The sequence below is a fragment of the Artemia franciscana genome, chromosome 21, assembly GCF_032884065.1.
Source record: "Artemia franciscana chromosome 21, ASM3288406v1, whole genome shotgun sequence".
NCBI classification, from domain to species: domain Eukaryota; kingdom Metazoa; phylum Arthropoda; class Branchiopoda; order Anostraca; family Artemiidae; genus Artemia; species Artemia franciscana.
In genome coordinates this window covers 20,280,738-20,304,141 of record NC_088883.1, presented here as the reverse complement: position 1 = coordinate 20,304,141, position 23,404 = coordinate 20,280,738, and the positions used below count along the sequence as shown (strand labels likewise).

General features: G+C 34.8%; 2 protein-coding genes across 2 annotated transcripts in view; both read right to left on the bottom strand.

Annotated features, from left to right (window-relative positions):
* The window catches only part of LOC136040704 (uncharacterized), a 10,177-nt gene extending 5,445 nt beyond the window's left edge, over positions 1-4,732 (bottom strand). The window contains exons 1-3 of the mRNA XM_065725005.1: positions 4,720-4,732; positions 4,091-4,652; positions 706-1,198 (exon numbers count right to left, since the gene is read on the bottom strand). Of these exons, the coding sequence (XP_065581077.1) occupies positions 1,066-1,198; positions 4,091-4,652; positions 4,720-4,732 (708 nt within the window). The 3' untranslated portion in view covers positions 706-1,065. The remainder of the gene's footprint in view (positions 1-705; positions 1,199-4,090; positions 4,653-4,719) is intronic.
* LOC136040877 (uncharacterized) lies at positions 4,512-23,404 on the bottom strand. Its single transcript, XM_065725277.1, has 3 exons — positions 23,250-23,404; positions 18,391-18,520; positions 4,512-6,103 (listed from the first exon to the last, which is right to left on the bottom strand). Exons 1-3 carry the CDS (start codon positions 23,373-23,375, stop codon positions 4,734-4,736), a joined length of 1,626 nt encoding a protein of 541 aa, XP_065581349.1. The 5' UTR covers positions 23,376-23,404; the 3' UTR covers positions 4,512-4,733.

Here is a 23,404-nt window from a genome sequence, read left to right as displayed (position 1 = left end):
GCCCACGTAGAAACAAAAGATGGTAATATGTCTTTTCATATTTTTATGTATAATTTTGCGGTGCAACCACTAGACAGCGTTGACTTCATCTTAAAAACAAACTCGGCTAATATCTCTTATCAGTTCCCCTATGCTGTTTAGTTAAAACTAGAAATTTCTAATCTGTAGATTAGTCCAAGAGACAATCCAAGAGGACAAAAAAAGAGAAGAACGGAAAAAGACTTAGGTAAGAAAAGAAAAGAAGAAAGAATCAAAGGAGATAATATCAAATTTCAATAAAATTAACACTGTTCACATCAAAATAAATGATGAACCAAAACAAAAATCATGGCAGTAAAGTAAAAAAAAAAAATACAAGTGAGGACCAAAATTCAACAAAATGACTAAACTAACTTGAAAATCAAGCTGAAGTTCCAAAGCTAGCCACTTAGGGATATAAATTCCATAAAAATAGTATATAATCCCTAGTGGCATAATCTTAGCAAACTCCAAGATAAGTAAGCTTCAAGTTGGTAAACTTTAAGTTTAAAGCAAGATAAGTACAGTAAAAATTATAAAGAGAAAAAAAAACAGATTTGCCATCTAAAGTTGTTTTTTATAAAGGGATTATTACAACAATAATAAATTATAGAGCAATATACCTCTCCATCGAAATACAGAGAAGACAACTATCACATTCTAGATTAAATGATTTTAGTGACTTACTTTTGTGTCCCATTTTCTATAAGTTCATATTTGTCTTTGTTATTTTACCAGAACATTTTCCTCTCCTTTTTGTTTCTGAAGCATTTGTGCAAGTATTGCAATCGGTGCAAGCAATTTGTTGCAATTTGACTTGCAATTTGTGCAAGTCAATGCTGTCGAAAATTTTAAGGCAAACCAACTGGAAAATTCGACATTATTCAAACGGTGAGAATCTAAACATCACTTTATATAAACTTATAAAATCCCCCCTCCGTAATATTCCTTCCAAACAAGACCCATCGGAGCACAGCCAAGATTCTAGTTTCTTCACCCACTTTTGAACAGATCATCTAACTCCAAAATTAAGATATCTTCTTTAACTTATTCATTCTTCAGTTTCTTGCTTCTTCCTCCATTCCTTGACTTTCTTCTTCTACCTTTCTTTTCAGGCTTTTCAAAGGGACACGGGTTTAAAGGTTTCACACCCAAAATATCAGTCAGGTTTGCAGAATCCCTGAAATTAAATAAATTGATTAAATGATGAAACACATTATGCCTAGAATTTTTGTTATAATACTCCCGAACTAATCATGAAATAGTAGAATGTCTTTTCCCATCACATACCTCATTACAAACCAGGGTTGTCAGACTGAACCCAAAATATTGTGACTCAAGGAAGTCCCCTTAAGCTTCTAATATAACTTATCACAATGAATTCAATTTTCTCCTCGCCGACATTTTTAGCCACAATAATACTTTTCATTTTTGCAAAACTTGGGTACTTCGAATTAAAAAAAATGGTTTAAGAAAGTTTTCTAATGTCATTAATGCATGCTAAATTCAAAAACGTACTTCTTTGGCAGCCATGCGTGCTGCATAGATTTTATTCTTAGAGACAAAAGCATCCTTAGGCAATAGCGTATGTTACGCTATTGCGTAATTGACGCGTACTTTTATGCATATTTTACGCAATAGCCTAGTCGTACCGGGAAAAATAGATTTCTCAAATGTAACGTAAAAGGTTTTATTATAATCATGTGTGATATTTTTCGAAAATGTAACCAAAGCCCCTTTTTCGGTCCTCGACATACCTAAGCCTTGTAATTTGCAGCTTATTATCACTCTAGATTCAAATAATAGCGGAAAAAAAACAAGGGGTTATTAACACAATTCTTTAAATGCAGTTTTATTTACGACATTCAGATATATACTTCAATTGATTCTACTGCTCATAGTTTTTGTACAAATAGTTTCTTGAAGTTTTCTTTGTATAGCTTTTTGAAGTTTTTTTCTACAAAATCATGGCTGGTCTCAAGGTCATAGTATTATGGTTGCAGCATGCCCCATAACCAAAAACATAGAAGAGGTTAAAAAAAAAAAAAAAAAAAAAAAAAAAAAAAAAAAAAAAAAAAAAAAAAAAAAAAACCTGCCGTTGGTAACAAAAGATAAAAGATTTCGATTAATCCCGATGATAAGAATTCAGTGTGAGAGTAAATTTCTAGAAATTACGAAAAAAGTAAATAACAAATCTAAAACTTAACACAATTTAAATTTGCTTACATTCGGTCATATTCAAGCCAATATACTTAGCATAGTAAATCAAAGCTTAAAACGAGCGGAAGTTAGAATGAACGAATGAGGTCGACGTCCCCTCAAACCCTCATTAAGCCCAAACCCTGACTTGGTCTTTAATGGAAATAATACAAGAAAAAAGACAAAAACAAATGAGATCAGAACAATGATGACGAAGAATTTAGTTTTACTATTTTTAAAATACCATAATTCGTGGCAAATTCTGCTCATTTTAGTTTTGCATTGTTACGCATAGCGTAGTTCAATACATCACTATTTTCTTTTTTTTGTATCTTTTCTTCTTAAACCAGAGTCAACATAGTAGAATTGAGTACTAAAGAACGACGTGCATTCTATGCATTATTTTGATTTTTTCTTCCTGTTGTTTTTCTTCCTATAGAAGTGGTCGTAAAAACTCGGAAAGGAGCTTACTCGATTGTACTTTGAAATTTCTAGTGCCCTTTTAATTGAACAAAAGTGATTTTAAATCAACTTTGTTGTAAATCATATTTTGTCTTAGCTTAACATAGTCATTTTAATTAGGTGACAAGACTAGAACTTGTCTTTTTCCGATGCCAACAATTTCAGTTCCTAGCGAGAAAGTGGTTCTAACTTCAACAATATTTATGGAAAGCGTGGACTTCAAGCTGGATTGATTAACGTGACCTTATATTATAGAAAGCTACGTAAAGTTCTCGCATGGAGCCAAAACGGATGCTTTACACTTGATTTTGTGTCCGCACTTAAAATATGTAAATTAAAGAGGAGCTTTGTAGTATATGATAAAAGACCCACTTGAAGTCGTTACACCGAACTTTCGTTTCTTTCTGCTTTCAAATAGAAAGCTATGTAGAAGTAACAAGTGCCAGATTTAAATGAAACTTATACTTAATTCATTAAAGCCCTTTAGACCTGCGGTGGTTTCTTCCATGATCAAGACATCATCTTATAATAACCAATAAAATGGATTAGAATCAATGAATGATCGTTTTCAAACGAGTATACAGTTTATATTATATTTAATAGTCGTTGTTGTTCGTGATTTCGTATGCGTGTGCTATTGCAAGTTCAGACTCAAACTCATTGAATCAAAAAGGCTCTCAAATCTATATATATATATATATATATATATATATATATATATATATATATATATATATATATATATATATATATATATATATATATATATATATATATATATATATATATATATATATATATATATATATATATATATATATATACACCCAATGGCGCTGTTATATTTTTCAATTAAACAAGAGGAACTCTTCATATTAACTTTTTATAAAGACGTGTAGAAAAAAGAAAGAAAGAAGGGCTGAATCCGTTTGTGCGACATACAACTGGCTTCAGTTTATTACTCGCACAAGTGTTTGCAAGGGCTGGCAAAGCAGGTGGGAGGTGGCCGAAGCATTATGATTCACCCAAAACCAAAAGTTGACATGGGTGAATATGATAAAAAAAAACACATGCATATAACATCATTTAAATTACTATAAAAAAGAACGAAAGAAAAGAACATAAAATAGGACCATGATCCAGGTCAGTGGATCGGAACTGTGGTACGTGTACCCCAAGGGGGGATGCAGAGGCCTGTGAAAAAAATATCAGCGATGGAGGAATCAGTAATAATGAAATTTTAGTTAGATTTAGTCTTGTTTTGTAACATTATGAATATAGTCGGTTTTCATATATTTTGTGTATTTAAATTGTGCCTGGTTAATAATACTTTGTGGACAGGGTTACTCAACAACGAAACTCTTTTTAAGGGGTTGGGAACCACAGATTAAAAACTTTTAAATTATATTACCTTCGGGGGCGTAGATTCCAATTGCGACCACATTTCACCTCTAGTTCTGCATAAGCTTTGAGAATTTCAGTCCTAGTATCCGCACTAAACGACTCAGAAGTATTTGTCTTCTTTGAATTGGATGGAGATCTTTTTGGAGTCAAGTCAATAGATTTCTCTAACACAGATGAGGCTGCCTCACTACGCAGGTTCTCAATTTTAGCAGGCATCCTTGCTTGACCCATTGGCTCACTCTCTTTGGCTGCCCTCTTATCACTATCTTTATCAAATCTAGAAACACCTGAGGGACTCTTATGAGCGTTTTCCAAACTAACACAGTACTCAAAACAAACATTTGGATCTTTACTATGGCATTGTACAATGTTGACTAGAGAACTTGATTGATTAACGTCATCAGCTTTAGCATCATTATCTACAACAACGGAGGTTTGTTCAACCGTAGTCACAGGTGTCTTATCAGAAGACACTGACTTGGGTATATTCTGCACAGGAGTCTCTAAGGTAGATGTACTCTCAATGTTGTCAATGACTAAAGTACCACTGTAGAGTACAACTTCATTCCCTTGTGGAGTTGAATCAGTTGAATTTTCAGTTAATGATACATTCAGGTGCTCCTTTTTGTCAGTTACATCTGCTTTGCATTTCACACTTCTATGCTTGGATTTTTTAGCTTTCGCTGAAAATGTTTCATCAACTTCTGCAGACTTAACTTCTGCAGAAACTCATCCTTCTCGGATTTAGTTGTTACTTCACCTTGGTAGATTTCTGAGTCATTTTTTGCACCTTCTGAGGATATATCTAATTCCTCCTTGATTTTACCCTCATCAGTTCCCATCATTGTCTCAAAAGTAAATTCATTGAGTGTGATATCTACAGGTATAACTCCAAGCGAAGTATTAATACCGTTTTGCAAACTATCATAGTTTTGGCCACTCCCAGCCAGTTTTTGGTCAGAAACACTTTCTTCCTTTTTCTGATTTGTAGGATCAAAAGAATAGTTAGTATCTAAATCTGAATATACAGAAAAACTTGGGGTTTCAACGTTAATTGGGAGTGTAACTTCCCTTGAGCAAAAAGGCATAGTGGTTTGACCAAGAGGCTGGTTTTCTTCAGCTGCAGTGATGCGACCTAGAAACGAATAGTCTTCAGTTTGCTCAGTATCCTGATGCAGATTCAGGTCTTCATCAATATCATAGCAAACCGAAGCATTGAGAGGTTTGGCCACCTCTACCATTGAAGAAAGCGGAAAATATGAGCTGACAACCCCTCCTTCAATAGAGTCAAATAAAGGCGGCGATGAGGATAACTGACTCATACCTGAAGGTGCAATAGGTTTAGCATAGTCGAAGGAAGTGGCACAGTCTGTGCTGAATACATGTTCAATTTCACAATTACTAGAGCGATTTCCGACAGAGGCATTAGGAGCTTCTGAGTCAGTAGATCCTCCATAACACTGAATTTGTACACCGTAATGAGGGCTAGCTGAAATTAGACCTTTCGATTGTTGTCCGTCATTTGTACACACAGCCAATTTCTCACCAATTCTTTCTTTGTAAGCTTCCTCTAGCGTATCAATAATCACTGCATCACTACTCTGTCCTGGTCTGTCATAAGGCTGGCCAGAAGCTTTGGTGGATGACACAGTTAACGAGGACTCTTTTTCAGTACATTGCTCGATATTTTCATTGTTCTGCCGATTCACTGACGTTCCATTATCGATATCAAAAAGCGATAGACCAGTAAGAGAACCATCTGTCTTGATAATCGAAGTACCCTCCTCTTCAATCGAAGTTGAATTACGAGCCTCTAAATTACCCTGGAACGAACTACCAGCATCAAGAGTACCTGGACTATTTAAACTATCTAATTGAATAGGAGATACTTTAGGCTGCTTAGAGCTAGTACTACTTATCGTTGATATGGTTGACAGAGCGGGGCTAGTCTGAGTAGACGACAAGTGACATAACGGTGAACCCGATGCAGAGGTGTTTGCCAGATTGGTACATGACCTTCCTGTAAAAGAAATTGCGGATTTTAACACAGCCAAGTTATAATAAAATAGGAATCTATACAAAAGTGGCAACCAAACTTGCTACAGGAACTGTCAAATTTCTTTGTAGCAAGTGTTCCAAAGCCAACCAGAAGTAAACATTGAGTTTATAGTTTTATCTGATGAAATTCTGTACTTCTTTACAATACATTTGGTCCTTGTGCAATTATGTATCAACCATTACAGCACTCTCCTATAGACACTTTACAACCATTTCAATCAATTACTAAAAATTTACCATTAACAGAAATCAAATACTGGTTAGATAAATCAATTAATATAGATTTAAACCAAAAAATGATAATGGAAAGTTACTCAATATAATGTTTACAGCGCAAGGTCCCCGGGGAGCAGTACCCCGCAAATTCGACCATTTTCAGAGATCATCAGGATCACAACTGACAGCATCAGGATCACAACGAAAATCTAATTAATAGTCCAAACTTTCTGTTGCACATTACTTCTTAATTTTACTAACGCTCTTGTAAGAGGTCGAGATTGTTGATGATTTGGACAAGCGAAATTTAAGTTTGATTGAAGTTAGGCGTTTTGCTTTGCTGCCACAAAACAATGTTTTTTAATCTAAAGCATTAGCCATAGTTGAATATGTCCAGACCGTTTGCCAAAAAACAACGACAATATTTTGTAACAGTTTTGTGTCACTGATTTTGTTGTCATGTCTAAGAGTGCTAATATTTTCTTTGATTATTCGGGGGAAGTTTCAATGGACGTCCAATAAAAATAAAATCGTTGATGTGTCTCGATGTATGGCCAAAAACGAGAAAACGAACTGTTTTTTTTTTTTTTGTTTTGTTTTTTTTTTTTTGATGGCTTGAAACTTAGAACAGAAAGTCCCTGACCACGTGGAGCCTAACGTAGAGAAACTAACTAAAATAAAATTTCGCTTTCACTAAACAAAATTTTTTGGTCATTTTTAAGAGTTTAATTCTTTTCCTTGATCATTGGAGGAGATATCACTGTTTGTTTTGGTTATTAAAAAAAAAGAGAATGCTACCGGTTCTTTTCTCTGAAAAAAAGCAGCACCGTTTGTTCTCCCAATGCGAATTATCACTTTTTTCTGTCATCAAAAGACGTGCCATTGTTTTCATTAGTCATTGTCTTACGTGCTGCTTTTTCCCGTCATCATATAAAATGCCATTCTTTTAAGTGTCATTGCACGAAGCATCATCACCTTTATATTCAATGATCTTGCCCACTGCCCCAAAATTGTCCGCTCTACCAACAATGAAGGTGCCGTTCAGTATAAATGTTTCTCGCCAATGGCAAAATTTGGCTTAAGAAAATTGCACCCTAATAGGATTACATTCATAGAGACCTGCAAACGTAATATTGAACCCATATAAAATGACTTTCAAGGTAAAAAAAATGACGCTTAAACAAGGCAACTCTTTTTAGTGGTTAGTTCACTAAAAGTTTTCCAGAAAAAAAAGGTTCTTAAAGAAAAGAAGAACCCCTACTAGAACCCAAAAGGAGCAGAAAAATAGTCATAAAATAATTCATACATAAAACAAACAGAAATAGAGGTGAATAATGACTTTCAAGACAAAAGGTACTGCTATGGATGAATAAATGGATCCTAACACAAACAGAAATGATAATTGATAATTCAGTCAAACTTGAAATGAAAAGAAATTACCACAAACAAGAATAGGGCTACACCCCTCAAACTTTTTAAAGACCAGAACATCGACTGCACAATTTACATCTCATGCCCCAGGAACTTTGGGGGTCATAACGTCCACGAAGGCATATTATTAGGACCTTTTGACTATTCTGAACAAAATGACTATCTTACAAGGTTGATCAGATATTAAAGGGCACGGGAAGGGTCGGATTATTTTCAATCCTTAAAAAAATGTAAATGCTTTCAATTTCCAATCGAATAAACCCCAGGTCCCAGAAAACAGAGACTGAAAAATTTGTTGTTAGGTTGGCTTGAAACAATTGCTGGAAAGCCATTGGGTCAAGAGGACCTGATTTGTAAAAAAATACATAAAATATTGATTCACCTTGACATTGGGCCGAAAAACAGGTTAACAAACCTAATTTTACAGCCCTAGTGTTGGAAAATTAAGAAAAATGATAATTTGTTTTCAGTAAAGCTCATAAATGAATGCAACCAATAAATTAAACTAATAAATATAAATAACAAAACATTATCTGATATAATAAAAAAAGTTATCATTTTTTCAGTGACAAATGAACACATTGACACTTCGTCTGATAACAGATAAAAACGTCAACACCACTCACGTTGGCATTTTTAGCAATAAACAAAAATCATACTGTCATTTGTAAGCATCCTTACTTGATGTTGCATTAACCAGATTCTATGGTTGTTGAAGTCTGAAAAATTACCATGGTTGAAAAAACTCAACTGATGTTTTCAGTCCCCTCCTTATTTTGAAAACCTGAGATTATCACATTTTAGCCTAAAAATTACAAGCAGCACACCGTAGAAATCCCTATGGCCAAAAATCCTTAATTAGGTATTTGCAGCCCCCCTTTTGAATATACCCTTATCAAGTCCTCTGAGGAATTTAAAGCGAAAATTGAGTTTTGAAAAGACTGCCTAGTAAAAAAAGCAAATTAAATTTAAGGAGTAATAATTGCTTTTATATATTTATCTTAACAGTAAAAGATAATTACAACAACAATTTTCATAAATTTTGAAAACGAGCTTCAACATCTCAGAAATGACAGAAATTTAAACTAAAACTTGACCATTAAAATCCAGGGATGAAAATCTATAACCAGATGTATACCATTCTGCAGCTAACTTTCGCCCGGTTTCATATTGAAAACACAGCCTTCTTGTGCTTGAAACCAATGTTCTAATATAAAATTCAAAAATCAGATGTGTATTCTCCTGCTGCAATAGTTCCATGTATTGAATGCCAACCAGCACAAAAGATGTCAGTTTCAATCCTAGATGGTACCAATTATTTTCATTTGTTATTTTACTTTTGTGATTTCAGTGAAAAAAAATCTTTGTCACTTTTTTACCTGCTGATTTTTATTTTATTTTTTTTTTACTTCATATTTTCAGCAGTAGCTGCAGCCTAGTAGAGAGCAAACCGCGGTTCGTTAGAGCCGAAATTTAAAGAATTACTTTTCAGCAATATTATTTCAACATCACAAATTCCTTTTAGAGCCTTGGGTGCAGCCAAAATTTTTCTTGGTTTAGAAAACATAGGATTTATCTGGTTATACATTTTCATCCCTGGATTCTAATTGTGTGCTTTTTGTTTAATTTCACTGTCATTTCTGAGAGGTTTCAAGCTCGTTTTCAAAACTTATGAATTTTTTTTTAATTATCTTTTACTGCTAAGATAAATATATAAAAGCAATTATTACTCCTTAAACAAATTTAACTTGCTTTAAAAAAACTGGAATTTGATTGATTGTTTCTACTCTTGTGTACTCCTGAAATAAAGATAATATTGTAATTAAATTTCACTTGATCAGAGAAAAAAATTGTTAGTCCGAAAAAAAATTTCCTCCAGTTCACTTGAAATTTTAATGGAATGTAGCCTCTAGTAAGCATATATCAAACCCCTTTAGGGTTTATGAGCAGGAAAGTCCCTAAGTAGCCTACAGAAGATAAAATAATATTAATAAAGTTCTTGATATTTTGTACTTGATAATTAATAAAGCTCTGCATCAGAATGTTTTTTGTATACAATTTAAATTCTTGGAAAATTCAAACAAAAAGAAGAAATTTAATTTCACAACTGAAAAGTTATCAAGACTATACAAAATGATAGACTTATTTATTAAGTACCATTGTGGTATCACTAGCCCTAATATCAAAAGCAAGTAATAGTATTTTTTTTAGCTGTAAAAATCAAGTTTAGTATCACCCAAATCAAGAAGTAATCAACCATAGTATAAACCGCAGATACCCTGTTATTTCTGCTTATACTAGGCCTACAGAGATTTTTAAGCCATGATGCAAATTCCTTAAATTAGGCTATAATTTTAAACTATTGGAACACACTCATTTTAGATGTGTCATAAAAATTAAGAGTTTACTACACATATGCAAATTAAATGAATTCAAATTATACAAAAACATCCTAAAATACTTTATTGTTCTAATGTAAAAAAAAAAAATCCTAAGAAGTCTATATCTATATTCTACAGAAAATATATATTCAATAAACACAAAGTAGAAACAATAGAGAAATGTTTTTTTTTTATTTTTATTATTATTTTCTTTTTTCAAGACTGTGGAATTCAATTCAGGGGATATTTCAGCCCTATGTCCAAGATATATCTATCTATATATATAAAAATAAGTTGATTGTTTGTGTGTGTCTGTTGACTGACGTCATGTTTGTGTGTCGACTGATGTCATTATAAGGATTGAGCTGTATGTCGTAATGAAGTTGTTTGTCGACTGACGTCATGTTTGTCAACTGACGAAATTACACACCGGGACACCAAGACACAAATGACGACCGGGACACGGGGACACAGGGAATATAAATGACAACCGGGACACTCAAAGAGAAATTACAGACTGGGACACCGGGACACAAATAACAACCGGGACACAGGGAATATAAATGACGACCGGGACACAGGGACACAACTACAACGGGGACGCCGGGGGGCACAGTGGGATATATAAATGACGGCCGGGACACAGGGAATGTTTGATTAGCAATCACCATCAACAATCTCAAGGGCAATCATTAGAATAATGAGGTATAGATCTGAATACAGATTGCTTTTCCCATGAACAACTGGGACACAACTGACGACCAGGACACTGGGAATATAAATGACGACCGGGACACTCAAAGAGAAATTATAGACCGGGACACAAATGACGACCAGGACACAGGGAATATAAATGACGACTGGGACACTCAAAGAGAAATTACAGACTGGGACACCAGGACACAAATGATAATCAGGACACAGGGAATATAAATGATGACCGGGACACGGGGACACAACTACAACGGGGACGCCGGGGGGCACAGGGGGATACATAAATGACGACGGGGACACAGGGAATGTTCGATTAGCAATCACCATCAACAAAGCTCAAGGGCAATCACAACCGGGACACAGAGAATATAAATGACAACCGGGACACAACTACAACGGGAACGCCAGGGGGCACAGGGGGGATATATAAACGACGACGGGGACACAGGGAATGTTCGATTAGCAATCACCATCAACAAAGCTCAAGGGCAATCATAAGAATAATGAGGTATAGATCTGAATACGGATTGTTTTTCCCATGGACAACTGGGACACAACTGACGACCAGGACACAGGGAATATAAATGACGACCGGGACACTCAAAGACAAATTACAGACCGGGACACAAATGACGACCGGGACACAGGGAATATAAATGACGACTGGGACACTCAAAGAGAAATTTCGGACTGGGACACCGGGACACAGGGAATATAAATGACGACCGGAACACAGGGACACAACTACAACGGGGACGCCGGGGGGCTTAGGGGGGATATATAAATGACGACAGGGACACAGGGAATGTTTGATTAGCAATCGCCATCAGCAAAGCTCAAGGGCAATCATAAGAATAATGATGTATAGATCTGAATACGGATTGTTTTTCCCATGGACAAATGACGACTGGGACGCCAAGACACAGGGAATATAAATGACAACCGGGACACTCAAAGAGAAATTACAGACTGGGACACCGGGACACAAATAACAACCAGGACACAGGGAATATAAATGACGACCGGGACACAGGGACACAACTACAACGGGGACGCCAGGGGGCACAAGGGGGATATTTAAATGACGACCGAGACATAAGGAATGTTTGATTAGCAATCACCATCAAAAAAGCTCAAGGGCAATCATTAGAATAATGAGAGAAATTACACACGGGACACCGGGACACAAATGACGACCGGGACACAGGGAATATAAATGACAACTGGGACACTCAAAGAGAAATTACAGACTGGGACACCGGGACACAAATGACGACACAAATGATGGATCTCAACAAAGCTCAAGGGCAATCATTAGAATAATGAGGTATAGATCTGAATTCAGATTGTTTTTCCCATGGACAATTGCATGTTCAAGAGTCGGTAAACCTGACAATCTATTTATATGCACAGACAATGGGACAGCAAAGAATGTTGTATATTCGCAAGTTTATATAGTTAAAAACATATATATATATATATATATATATATATATATATATATATATATAAACTATTTTTTAGAATCAAAAATAAACTATTTTAAAGAATCAAAATAGTTTGATTCTTTAACCAAGGTTGTGCTCGATTTGGAATCTGTGATCCCAGGAACAGTAAGGAAGCATAGTTTTCAATTCTTCTCATATAATTTGTGTTGAAGAATAGATTTATTTAACTGGAGTTGCCTTATAATATTGTTACTAATTTATGCTCTTTGCTTGGAAGCAAAACAGCGTCATCTATAATAATTCTTAATAGCGGATTCTAGAGTGCGTTCATATTATTAAATTTTACTAATAAGCGAGCAGAAGAGGGGAGTTTCTTGTCGCAAGGGCCGTTGTACCTGCCGGGAGTGTGACTCCCTTAAACTGCGGGGATCAGGTAGCAAGAAACTACGCTTCCCTCGCTTATTAGCTTAAATAGCTCTGTATTACGTCGTAGTTTATTGAACTGGCTCCTCCCCTCGGACTTTGATTTTGCATTACGGATTGTGACGTGGCTGTTGCGATGGGGAGTAATGAGAAATTGGTTTGGAATGCGTTACTGAATTATGCTTTCCGTGCGATAAAAGCTGGTAATCGCTCGGAGGATATAGCGAAAAAAGCAGTCGAGTTTTTCTCAGAGGAAGCAATTGCAATGGCGAAGGAGTTATTGTGGCCCCTAGCAGGAATTACCACACGTGTTACTGCGCGATCGAAGAACACCGATGATATCCTGGACATATTAAAAGTATTTCGGGTTTGTGAAGATAAAAATATCTCGTTGCCGCGGTTTGTGATTTTCGAACCTGATGAAGTTCCGATAATCCCGGGAGAAGTGACGGCTACCCTAACCCGGAAAGTAAACGAATTGTGTGCTAAGTTCGATAGTTACGTGGATTCTAATCCCTCTCCTTCTGTCTCTGCTATGCCTGCGGCAGAAACCAACACGATCATGTCGAAACTGTCATATGCGGTTGTTTTGAAGAATCCCCCGAAAGATCTTTCGAACCCTAGCGCTCGGAAATCCTATTTGGACAGAGTATGTGGTGATACTAGTTCGAACATTGTGGAGCTGAAACCTAGGAAATCTGAATGGAGAGTAGTCTTGAACAACAAGAATGCTGCCGAGTCCCTGGCTGAGGCAGTGGGTAAAAGTGACTCAACTATAAGTGTTAAAGTAAAAACTCCCGCTTTCTTCGGAATAATCCGCCACGTTCCCACTGAAACTTCAGATGACGAACTGCGCTCAGTTGTACCGAACTGTGTTAAGGCCGTACAAATTGGTAGTACTCGGTCATTCAAATTACAGTTTGAAAGCAAAGCTCATCTCTTTAACGCAATGAACTCTCCGCCCATTTTTGGTTACGAGCGACTACCCATTACAGAATTTAAATTCTTACCGATGCAGTGCTACAACTGTCAGTCCTACGGACATGCAGCAAAATCTTGTGTAGATCCCCCGAAATGTTCAAAGTGCGGTGGAGATCATTCCAGCTCTCGGGACAATCCATGCCAAAATGCCCCCAAATGCGCTCTGTGTGGTTCTTCTCGACACCCGTGCTACAGCTTCCAATGTCCAGTAGCTCAGAAGCTAATTTCTAAACAATGATCGGTGATTCTATACGGGTTGTTTCATGGAACTTAAATGGTGGAGTGGTTGATAAAATGCCACTGTTAGAAGGATTGTTATGTTATAACGATGTACTCTGTGTGCAGGAACACTTCCTCTCGAATCAAGCCGTTAGTCTGCTTGAGCTAAACGATGGCGTCAAAGTATTTGCTACTCCTGCAAAGTCATCGGGCAGGGGAAGGCCGTCCGGTGGAATCGCCATTCTTGTTAGCAGCAGGTTAAATCCCATTCTGTATAAATCTTCAGACTTTTTTGTTGCTGTTAAGGTGCACAAAACTGTTATCCACTCTGTGTACATGCCAACAGACTACAGAGACAGTAAATCAGAAAAAAAATTTAGTGAAGCCTGCAGTAAGCTATCGAGTTCGGTGGGCAGCTGTTCTAGCCAGGGCCTTGAATGTATAGTCGCTGGTGACGTGAACTGTGACTTGACTGATGAGTCTAACGCTCGAGCACAGATCCTCCTATCTTCCTGTGACGGTCTTCGTCTTGCTAACAATGATCTGTGTTTTACTTATATCCATAACTCAGGCTCGACTTCATCTCTCGACTTCATGTTAAGTTCCATCCAATCTCCAGCTTGCGGCAATTCGCACGTAGATCTGAGCGTAAGCGCGTCTGATCACTTTCCAATTATAAACACTTTTCGAGTAATTCCTGCCTCTCCTAACCCCCCAACTAATGAAAAGAAGTGGAAAATCAAAACTAATTGGAGTAAAATTGACCTGGCTACTTATCATTACGTATTGGATGAGATTCTCACAAAGATTAAAGTGCCGTTCCAATTACTACAGCAGAGTGTATGTATTCAAGATGAAGAGAAACAGCTGCTACTAAACATCTACTGTAGTGAAATATCTCACGCACTGTTATCTGCCGAGGCCGCTGCGGTCCCCATTCGTAAAGTCCGAGTGGGAACGGAAATTCCAAAGTGGTCCGAAAACCCTGCTCTAAGTGAAGCATGTGGTCGTGCAAAATTTTGGCTTAGGCTCTGGAACGAGTGTGGTCGTCCGAAATCAGGTGTTGTAAATGAAGTTCGGCTGTTCAGCAAACGCAGATTTGCCAAGATTTTGTCTAAGCATAAATGTGAAGTGATCGATCAACATAGTCAATTGATAAGTAATGACCCAAATGCTGTGTGGAGATTTCTTAAACGTAATGGTGATCAGAATAGTGTTGAACCTGTGATCTCTGAGCAAGATTGGGTGTCCCACTTTACTTCTGAGTTCTCTCCACCCGAACAAGATCTTGAAGATAAATATGAAGTCGAACTTGATAAGTTCATGGAATTGCCTAGTTCTGGTGTTGGCTACATAGTAACTGTTCCTAATCTGATTCGTGCAATTTCAAAATTAAAAAAGAAACAATCGAAAGGTGTCGACAAGTTGTGTGGGTTGCATCTTGTACATGGTACTGCTGGTCTCCTGAGTCATTTAGAGCTTCTATTCCAAATTATCTTTAATTCTGGTCTCGTTCCCGACGTTTTTGGTACTGGAGTAATTACACCTATTTTGAAAAAAGGGAAAAATCCGTCTGAATGCGTATCTTACCGCCCTATAACTGTTTCGCCGGTTTTATGTAAGCTTATGGAATTGCTAGTTATAGATCATATTGCTTTTCAATGTTCTACCCCCGATAATCAGTTCGGATTTAAAAAAGGTGTTGGTCGCGAGCACGTCCATTATATTCTTGCTAATATATTAATAGAAGCTGATGAACTGAATGATTCCCTTATTCTAGCGAGTCACGATGTTAGACGTGCTTTTGATTCTGGGATACATCCCCAGTTATTAGTGTCTGCTCATAAACGTGGTGTGGACCGATCGGTTATTTTGCCTTTTCGGGATATGTATAAGAAGCTTCGAGTCCAAGTTAAAGTCCCGTCTCCTAACGGGCCGATTGTATTACCAAATGCTATTCCGGTTAGAAAGGGCATTAGGCAGGGTGCAATTTCGTCACCCCGGTTGTATAATAATAGTGTTCTCGAGGCCCAAAAGTTAGTGCAAATGAGCTGCATTTTCCGAGGTTTGGATGTAACATTACTTAATTACGCAGATGATATTTTTAATTTAAGTAGATGTTTGTCTCGTATTGAAGAAAATTTTCAGATTCTAGATGATGCTTATAGAGAGATAGGCCTATCTTTTAATGCAAGTAAAAGCGAGATTGTTGCTTTCAATAGGAGAAATGCAGATTGTATAGATCTTGCTGTCAAATTTGGTGCTCAAGAGGTTCCACTGTCTGACTCCATAATGTACTTAGGAATGCCTATAGGTCATAACATGGCATCTACACGTGCTCGCCAAATAAGTAATTTCGCAGAAAAGGCACGTAAGGCTTACGGGGCGCTATCTTCAACTAAAGCGAAATATAATCGACAAATTCGAGCTAGGCTATATAATGCACTGGTGATCCCACACTTTCTGGCTTTATCACCGTTTTGGCATATATTTAGTGTTAGTGATAAAAGAAACCTTCGATCACTTTTTTACAAATATGCAAAGTTTCTTTTAAATACCCCACCGTGGGTTAAAAATTCTAAGATGTCTGCAAGGTTCGGTATCACAGATCCGATTGCTGCTGTGACGAAACGTCGTTCTGAATTTTTGGGGTCGCTTGGGCCTAGTAGTCTGGCAATTGCAATTCGTCCTTAGTGAGTTTTTGTAATAATGTTTTTATTTATTGGCGGTGTATCGTAACGTTTGTTTTTGTTTGTGCAGTTAAGTGTTTGTTTTTTTTTTGTTTTTTTTTTGTTTTTTTTTTTTTTTTTTTTTTTTTTTTTGTTTTTTTTTTCTTTTCTTCTTTGTACTCCATTCGTGCCATTTGTGGTTTTGTATCGAGTGGGTGAATAAAATTATCTATCTATCTATCTATCTATATATATATATATATATATATATATATATATATATATATATATATATATATATATATATATATATATATATATATATATATATATATATATATATATATATATATATATATATATATATATATATATATATATATATATATATATATATATATATATATATATCATGAAAAGAGAAATCACCAATGCAACAGCACAAACACATAAAAAAAAAAAAAAAAAGAGACAGAAGGAGAAAAGGAAGACTGTTTTCCTAAATTAGTGATTAATATAGACCAGCACTTGAATGAGGCCTCAACCCTACTCATCCATACAATCACATAGGTCAAACAGCATAGCCAAACACAATCAACCATAAAGAATAATCCATGGACAGACCGTCATGTCGTCAATAAGTATAAGTCGTCATTTACCAAACAATAGAAAAAATAATAAAGACAAATAATTCAGAGGCAACAACCCAACACAAGGGCTCATCGGGAGAATACACTGGCCTATAGGGTTTCGCCACTTTAAATTCTCTACCCAGCCAAGTGTTGTGGCTACCACAGAATATCCATGGCATCCCCGTGTCAGGTATCACCCCCAAAATACATGCCTATGCAAAAAAACAGCAAATGTAAAACAACCAAGTAACACCAAAACAAGCTTATCCTGTTAATATATCCCTCTTTTTAGCAACAATAGGTAAACTAAATATGATAAAATTTACCAAATCACAAATATTAACACATTGCAAAAAAAAAAAAAAAAATGAACTAAACAATTATAGAATTCATCTTTATATATATATATATATATATATATATATATATATATATATATATATATATATATATATATATATATATATATATATATATATATATATATATATATATATATATATATATATATATATATATATATATATATATATATATATATATATATATATATATATATATATATATATATATATATATATATATATATATATATATATATATATATATATATATATATATATATATATATATATATATATATATATATATATATATATATATATATATATATATATATATATATATATATATATATATATATATATATATATATATATATATATATATATATATATATACTTACACTAAAATGTGAGAATTACAACAAATAACGTTTTTAAAAAACTTTTTAAAAACAGCCCAAGCATCCTTACTTCAACAAAGTTCAACCAGGATTGATAAATAGAATGAAGTGAGATGACAGATTCATTCAAACAAAACAGATGAAAATGATTAAATGCAAGTTTTCAAAGCTAATCAAGAAATTGATTAGCCCTATTGTTTCTACTTTGTGTTTGTTTGATATGGAAAAGCAGTGTGGTCTTTGTTGCTATTTTCAAATATATATTGCTTTTATGTTTTCTGTAAACAACTAGTTTTGTGCATACAACAAGTGCACATACCACACACATTTTGTTGGTTTTAAATTTCAACTTTGCTCTTTACTTCCATCATATTTATTCATTAGTCTTACCTAGAGATCCAGTTCCCGAAGATCCAGTATTATGTCTTTTTCTGGTACTTCTTCTAATCCAGTCTCTTAGTCTGAAAGGAACTACCCATTCAGATCTCACATCCAATGGAGTGCCAATTGGATATGCACACTTAAACAAAAAAAAACTGTTAGCAGTTGTAGTATTGGTCTCTCTTACACCCAAATCTGTCTATGATTTAGACATTCTGTAATGCTGACAAAGCTAAATTAAACTAAAAACATAAGCTGAATACCAATGTATCAGCACTGCATGCAAACACCCTGGAGCATGGGGGGAGTCTCATCCCTTCCCCTTAGCTGAACCCCTGCTCTGTGGTTTGTTCCTGTAATTAGACCCCACTGTTCACTTTCAGTGCATTAGAAACTATAAGCACCATGTATTACATATGGCTAAAATATTCAAGTTAATAGCATACTCATTAAGAAACCATATACAAATCTAATAAATTAATAAACCCATTTCTAGGTTGTAAAATAGAGGTTTGGTAATGTGTATAGTTGTGTTAGCCACAGGCGGCTTTAAGCTGTGTTGAGTTATTACTAGCAGTCTAGACGAGTGGTCAAATATGGCTCTGAAGCATGGGCACTCCAAAAAGCAGATGAAAATTTACAATATGTTTTCCAGAGAAATTGCCTATGGATTGTTCTGGGTACCCAACTGACTGACTGTATTTCAAACAGCAGGTTGTATGAAAAATGTAGTTCAATCCTGCTTTCTAGGGCTATAATGAAAGAAAGGTTGAGATGACTAGGCCACATTCTGCAGATGAAGGATGACAGATTGCCAAAGATTGTCCTTTTTGCCAACTGTCTGGGGCTAAATAGAAAGCAGGTCATCCTTTAAATAAAGATTTAAAAACTTCTTGGGAGGTGTAAAGAGGGAGGCCATGAATAGATGGGTTAGAGGAGGAGCATGAGTAGCTGTGTTGGCCTCAGGCAGCTTGGTGCTGTGGTGAGTTATTAGTAGTATTAGTAGTAAAAATACAGATTTGGTAATGTGTATAGTTGTATTGGCAACAGGTGGCTTTAAACTGTGGTGAGTTATTAGTAGCAGCCTGGATAAAGGACTTTTGTATATTTTGAAATTAGTTGATGAAGGTGATTAAAACTCTTAGGAGTGAATCCAGATCCTCAACAACCTCTTTGGGATATATTTTAAATTACCTACAGCACTAATCCCCCCCTACTAAGGGCACTGACCTTTTACAATCTTTGTGTTTATATATTTATGCACCAATAGGGGGAGTGAGGCAATGCATTTTTTTTCTCTCTTATCAAGATATTATGTATTTATTGTTGTTTTAAAATAGTTATCAGAATTTTTGATAGTTGTTTTCTACTGGCAAACAATAAGGAACAATGTGTCACATTAAGGGCTGAAAACAGAACTAAAAAAGGAAGTAATTAGTACATTTTAAAAGAGCAGATGAATTGATTTGCTTTTTTACATTCTATATCAAAGGAATAAAAATAAAGCTCGAACTTTACCAATTTGAAAATCAAGTCTATTTAATAAATTTAGGGAGAAACAAATTTAATTGGCTGGAATCCTGCCAAAATAACAGGAATTGCATTTCTAAAAACTAAAGCACATTAAAAAGATACTAAAGAAGATCTATGCAATCTCCTAAGTCCTAACATCTTGCCAAGGTATATTTTATGCATATAATATAATTAGATTATTATAATTTAAATAGAATTTATATAATTTAAATACTATATACATACATATATAGCCTATATATATATATATATATATATATATATATATATATATATATATATATATATATATATATATATATATATATATATATATATATATATATATATATATATATATATATATATATATATATATATGTATATATATATATATATATATATATATATATATATATATATATATATATATATATATATATATATATATATATAGTCCCAGGTTATTTCTTGAAAGTTTCATTCACCTAACTCAACTACTTTCTGATATACCAAGCAACCTCTCAACTAGAACTTTGCCAATATTGTATAGTGATGATAAGCTGTCCAGCAACTCAGCATCATACTCTTTTGCTCTATTACAAGAGGGTGAGGTAAAGTGAAGCAATGCACTATAAGGAATGGGACAACTCAGCACTTGTGTTTATTAAAGTACTTTTGTGATTTCAATCGATCATTACATTTGGGAAGAGCATAAAATTAAGAAGTGTTGTCACCTTGCCCCTATACCAGTCATGGGATCTAGCATATATTTGCCCTAGAAACTTGGTAAATTTGTAGCTGATAACATAATTTAGCTAGGATGAAAGTAATCTTTCACAATTTAATGATTGCTTCTGGGGGATATTACATTTTAAGGGCTAAATCAGGCCCCAAAAGGTAAAACAATCCATAGTGGAATGATAATTATTATTTTGATTAGTCTTAATAGTAAAATATTACCTTGAAAATAAATTTGCATGAATTTTTAAAAAGAGGCTTAAGCCCCTCAAAAACATCACCACAGCAAAATTAATGTTATTTTAAGAGGTTTCTGGCTCTTTTTAAAACTTCTGCAAATTTATTTCATAATAACATTTTATTATTAAGGCTAATGAAAAAAGTAACTATCATTCCCTAAATCAGTTACAAATTACATTTTTGTTTACTACCCAGTTTATTTAAAAGAACATTTTTAAACTTTTTATTATTATGGGTTGTTTTGAGCCCTTTAAGGGCTCAAAATATAATTTCCCATTGAAGCAATTATTGAATTAGGTTATTGAAGAGAATAATAAAACATCAACTGATATATTCACTTTTGTTCTATCTAAATTAGAGTAAGATATGCAGTACTTGGCCAGCAGATCTACTCTTTAACAGGTAAAGCATTGTAAAATTTCTATTATAGGCTACTACCTAGAAAGTGGATTGTATCACCATTGAATGGGTCAAAATCTTCTTAATAAATATGTAATTAGTCTGAATATTTGGTAAAATTCTAGTTGATTGACTTATTTGTTGATTTTTGATTAACATTTGAAATATAATTTCCCATTGAAGCAATTATTGAATTAGGCTATGGGAGGGAATAAAAAAACATCAACTGATATGTTCACTTTTGTTCTATCTAAATTAGAGTAATATATGCAGTACTTGGTCAGCTAATCTACTCATTAACAGCTAAAGCATTGTAAAATTCCTATCATAGGCTACTATCAACAAAGTGGATTGTTTCACCATTGAATGGGTCAAAATCTTCTTAATAAATATGTAATTGGTTTGAATATTTTAACTATATACAACACCCACAATTTAAAATATACTGATAGACAAGAGTAGAGCCCAATCTTAGCCAGACATTTAAAGCTTGAACCTTATCTTAGAAAATGTTGTCTAAACTTTGACAGAGGATTTTTAAGCAAGTTTTATTCATTTTGGCATCTTTTGACATCTCTTATCTGACAAGCACTATTGTCTTTTTTCTGTATTTATTGTCTCAAAGTATAAAATTGTGTCATCTGGGCTTCTGATAGCTATTTTTCAGAAATTAAAATTATCTTACATCAGCAACAATTAAGTATAAAACAGTATGTGACTGAAGTAGTTGGATCTGATGGTGTAGGAACAAAGAATATATTTGTGATACCACTTGGAAGCTTATAGGCTAAAGAAAAAAGTGTATGTAAGGGTGCTTGTTAAAGCTCTCAGATGGATTAAGGTGAATTATCATGATCAGTATCACAAGGATGGAAAATCCTTAAATCAGTCCAAGCTGTGATTTAAGGTGATGATATTTTTAAATAACTATATTAAGGCATAAATAGAGGTAAGGAATTCTGTAACCAGTTTTGAATAGAGGAACACCTTAATGTTGCTGTTCCTGTATAAGTTATAACTACTACTACTACTACTACTAACTCACTGCAGCACCAAGCCGCCTGAGGCCAACACAGCTATGCACACTCCTTCTCCAACATAATCTAGGGTAAGATGACCAGTACTGGGACACTTCAATCACTCTGCCTATTCTGGGACAGAATCTTTGGTTGGATTGCAACATGTCCAATACTGGGACAAAAGACAACAGGTTTTTTGGAAGCAACCCAGAAAAATCCATAGATTGGGTGTCTAAGATTAAAGTCTTTTGTCCCAGTATTGGACATTTTGTAATCTAATCAAAGATTCTGTCCCAGTATAGGCAGAGTGATCAAAGTGTCCCAGTACTGGTTGTCTTACCCTATTTAAAGCCTCCCTCTTTACACCCTCCCAGGAACTTCCCATTTCTTTTAAATCTTTATTTATGACATCCTCCCAACCCAGATAAGGACAACCTGCTTTCCATGACAGCACTTTCCACAGCAAATTTGAATGTTTAAAAACAAGATGTTTTCTAATATTATAGTCAGTTAATCTTAACTGATCTAATCCAATCCTAACCCTAATTATCTAGCCCTATACACACAAGGTCCAAGATTAGGAGCCTATGTATAGAAAAGACAGGCTACTTTATGCTCTTCAGAATGTCATGGTTGCTTTTCTGACCATGCACAACAAATGTCTCATATAAAGCTCTGGAAATAGCCTTTTTTATAAAAAAAATATTGAAAAATTGTTGTTAACAACATATGATAAGACCCCCAGATCATGGTCAAGGCCCTCTTTAATCATGGTTAGACATTCTGATTAAAGTGGCCTAAAAAGTCTAGGCCTAATGGAACTGCTTTCATTTGAATGTCGGGTTTCATAAAGGTGAGCATAATCACAAAAAGGAACCATGATAAGTTTAAATTTAACCAATTAGGTAGCCTATAGGTTTATATCTAGCCATGTCCCATTAGTGATGGTCTACCTACCTCAGGATTTGTGCAAAAAAACACAGCTTCCTCATCATTCAAAGGGGATAGCTTCAATAACCAATCTTGTCCTAATTTTAAACATAGCGGACACGGACCTCCATGCAGGGAATCGTCAAATTCCATGGCAATTTAAACACTCACGTCATTTTCAA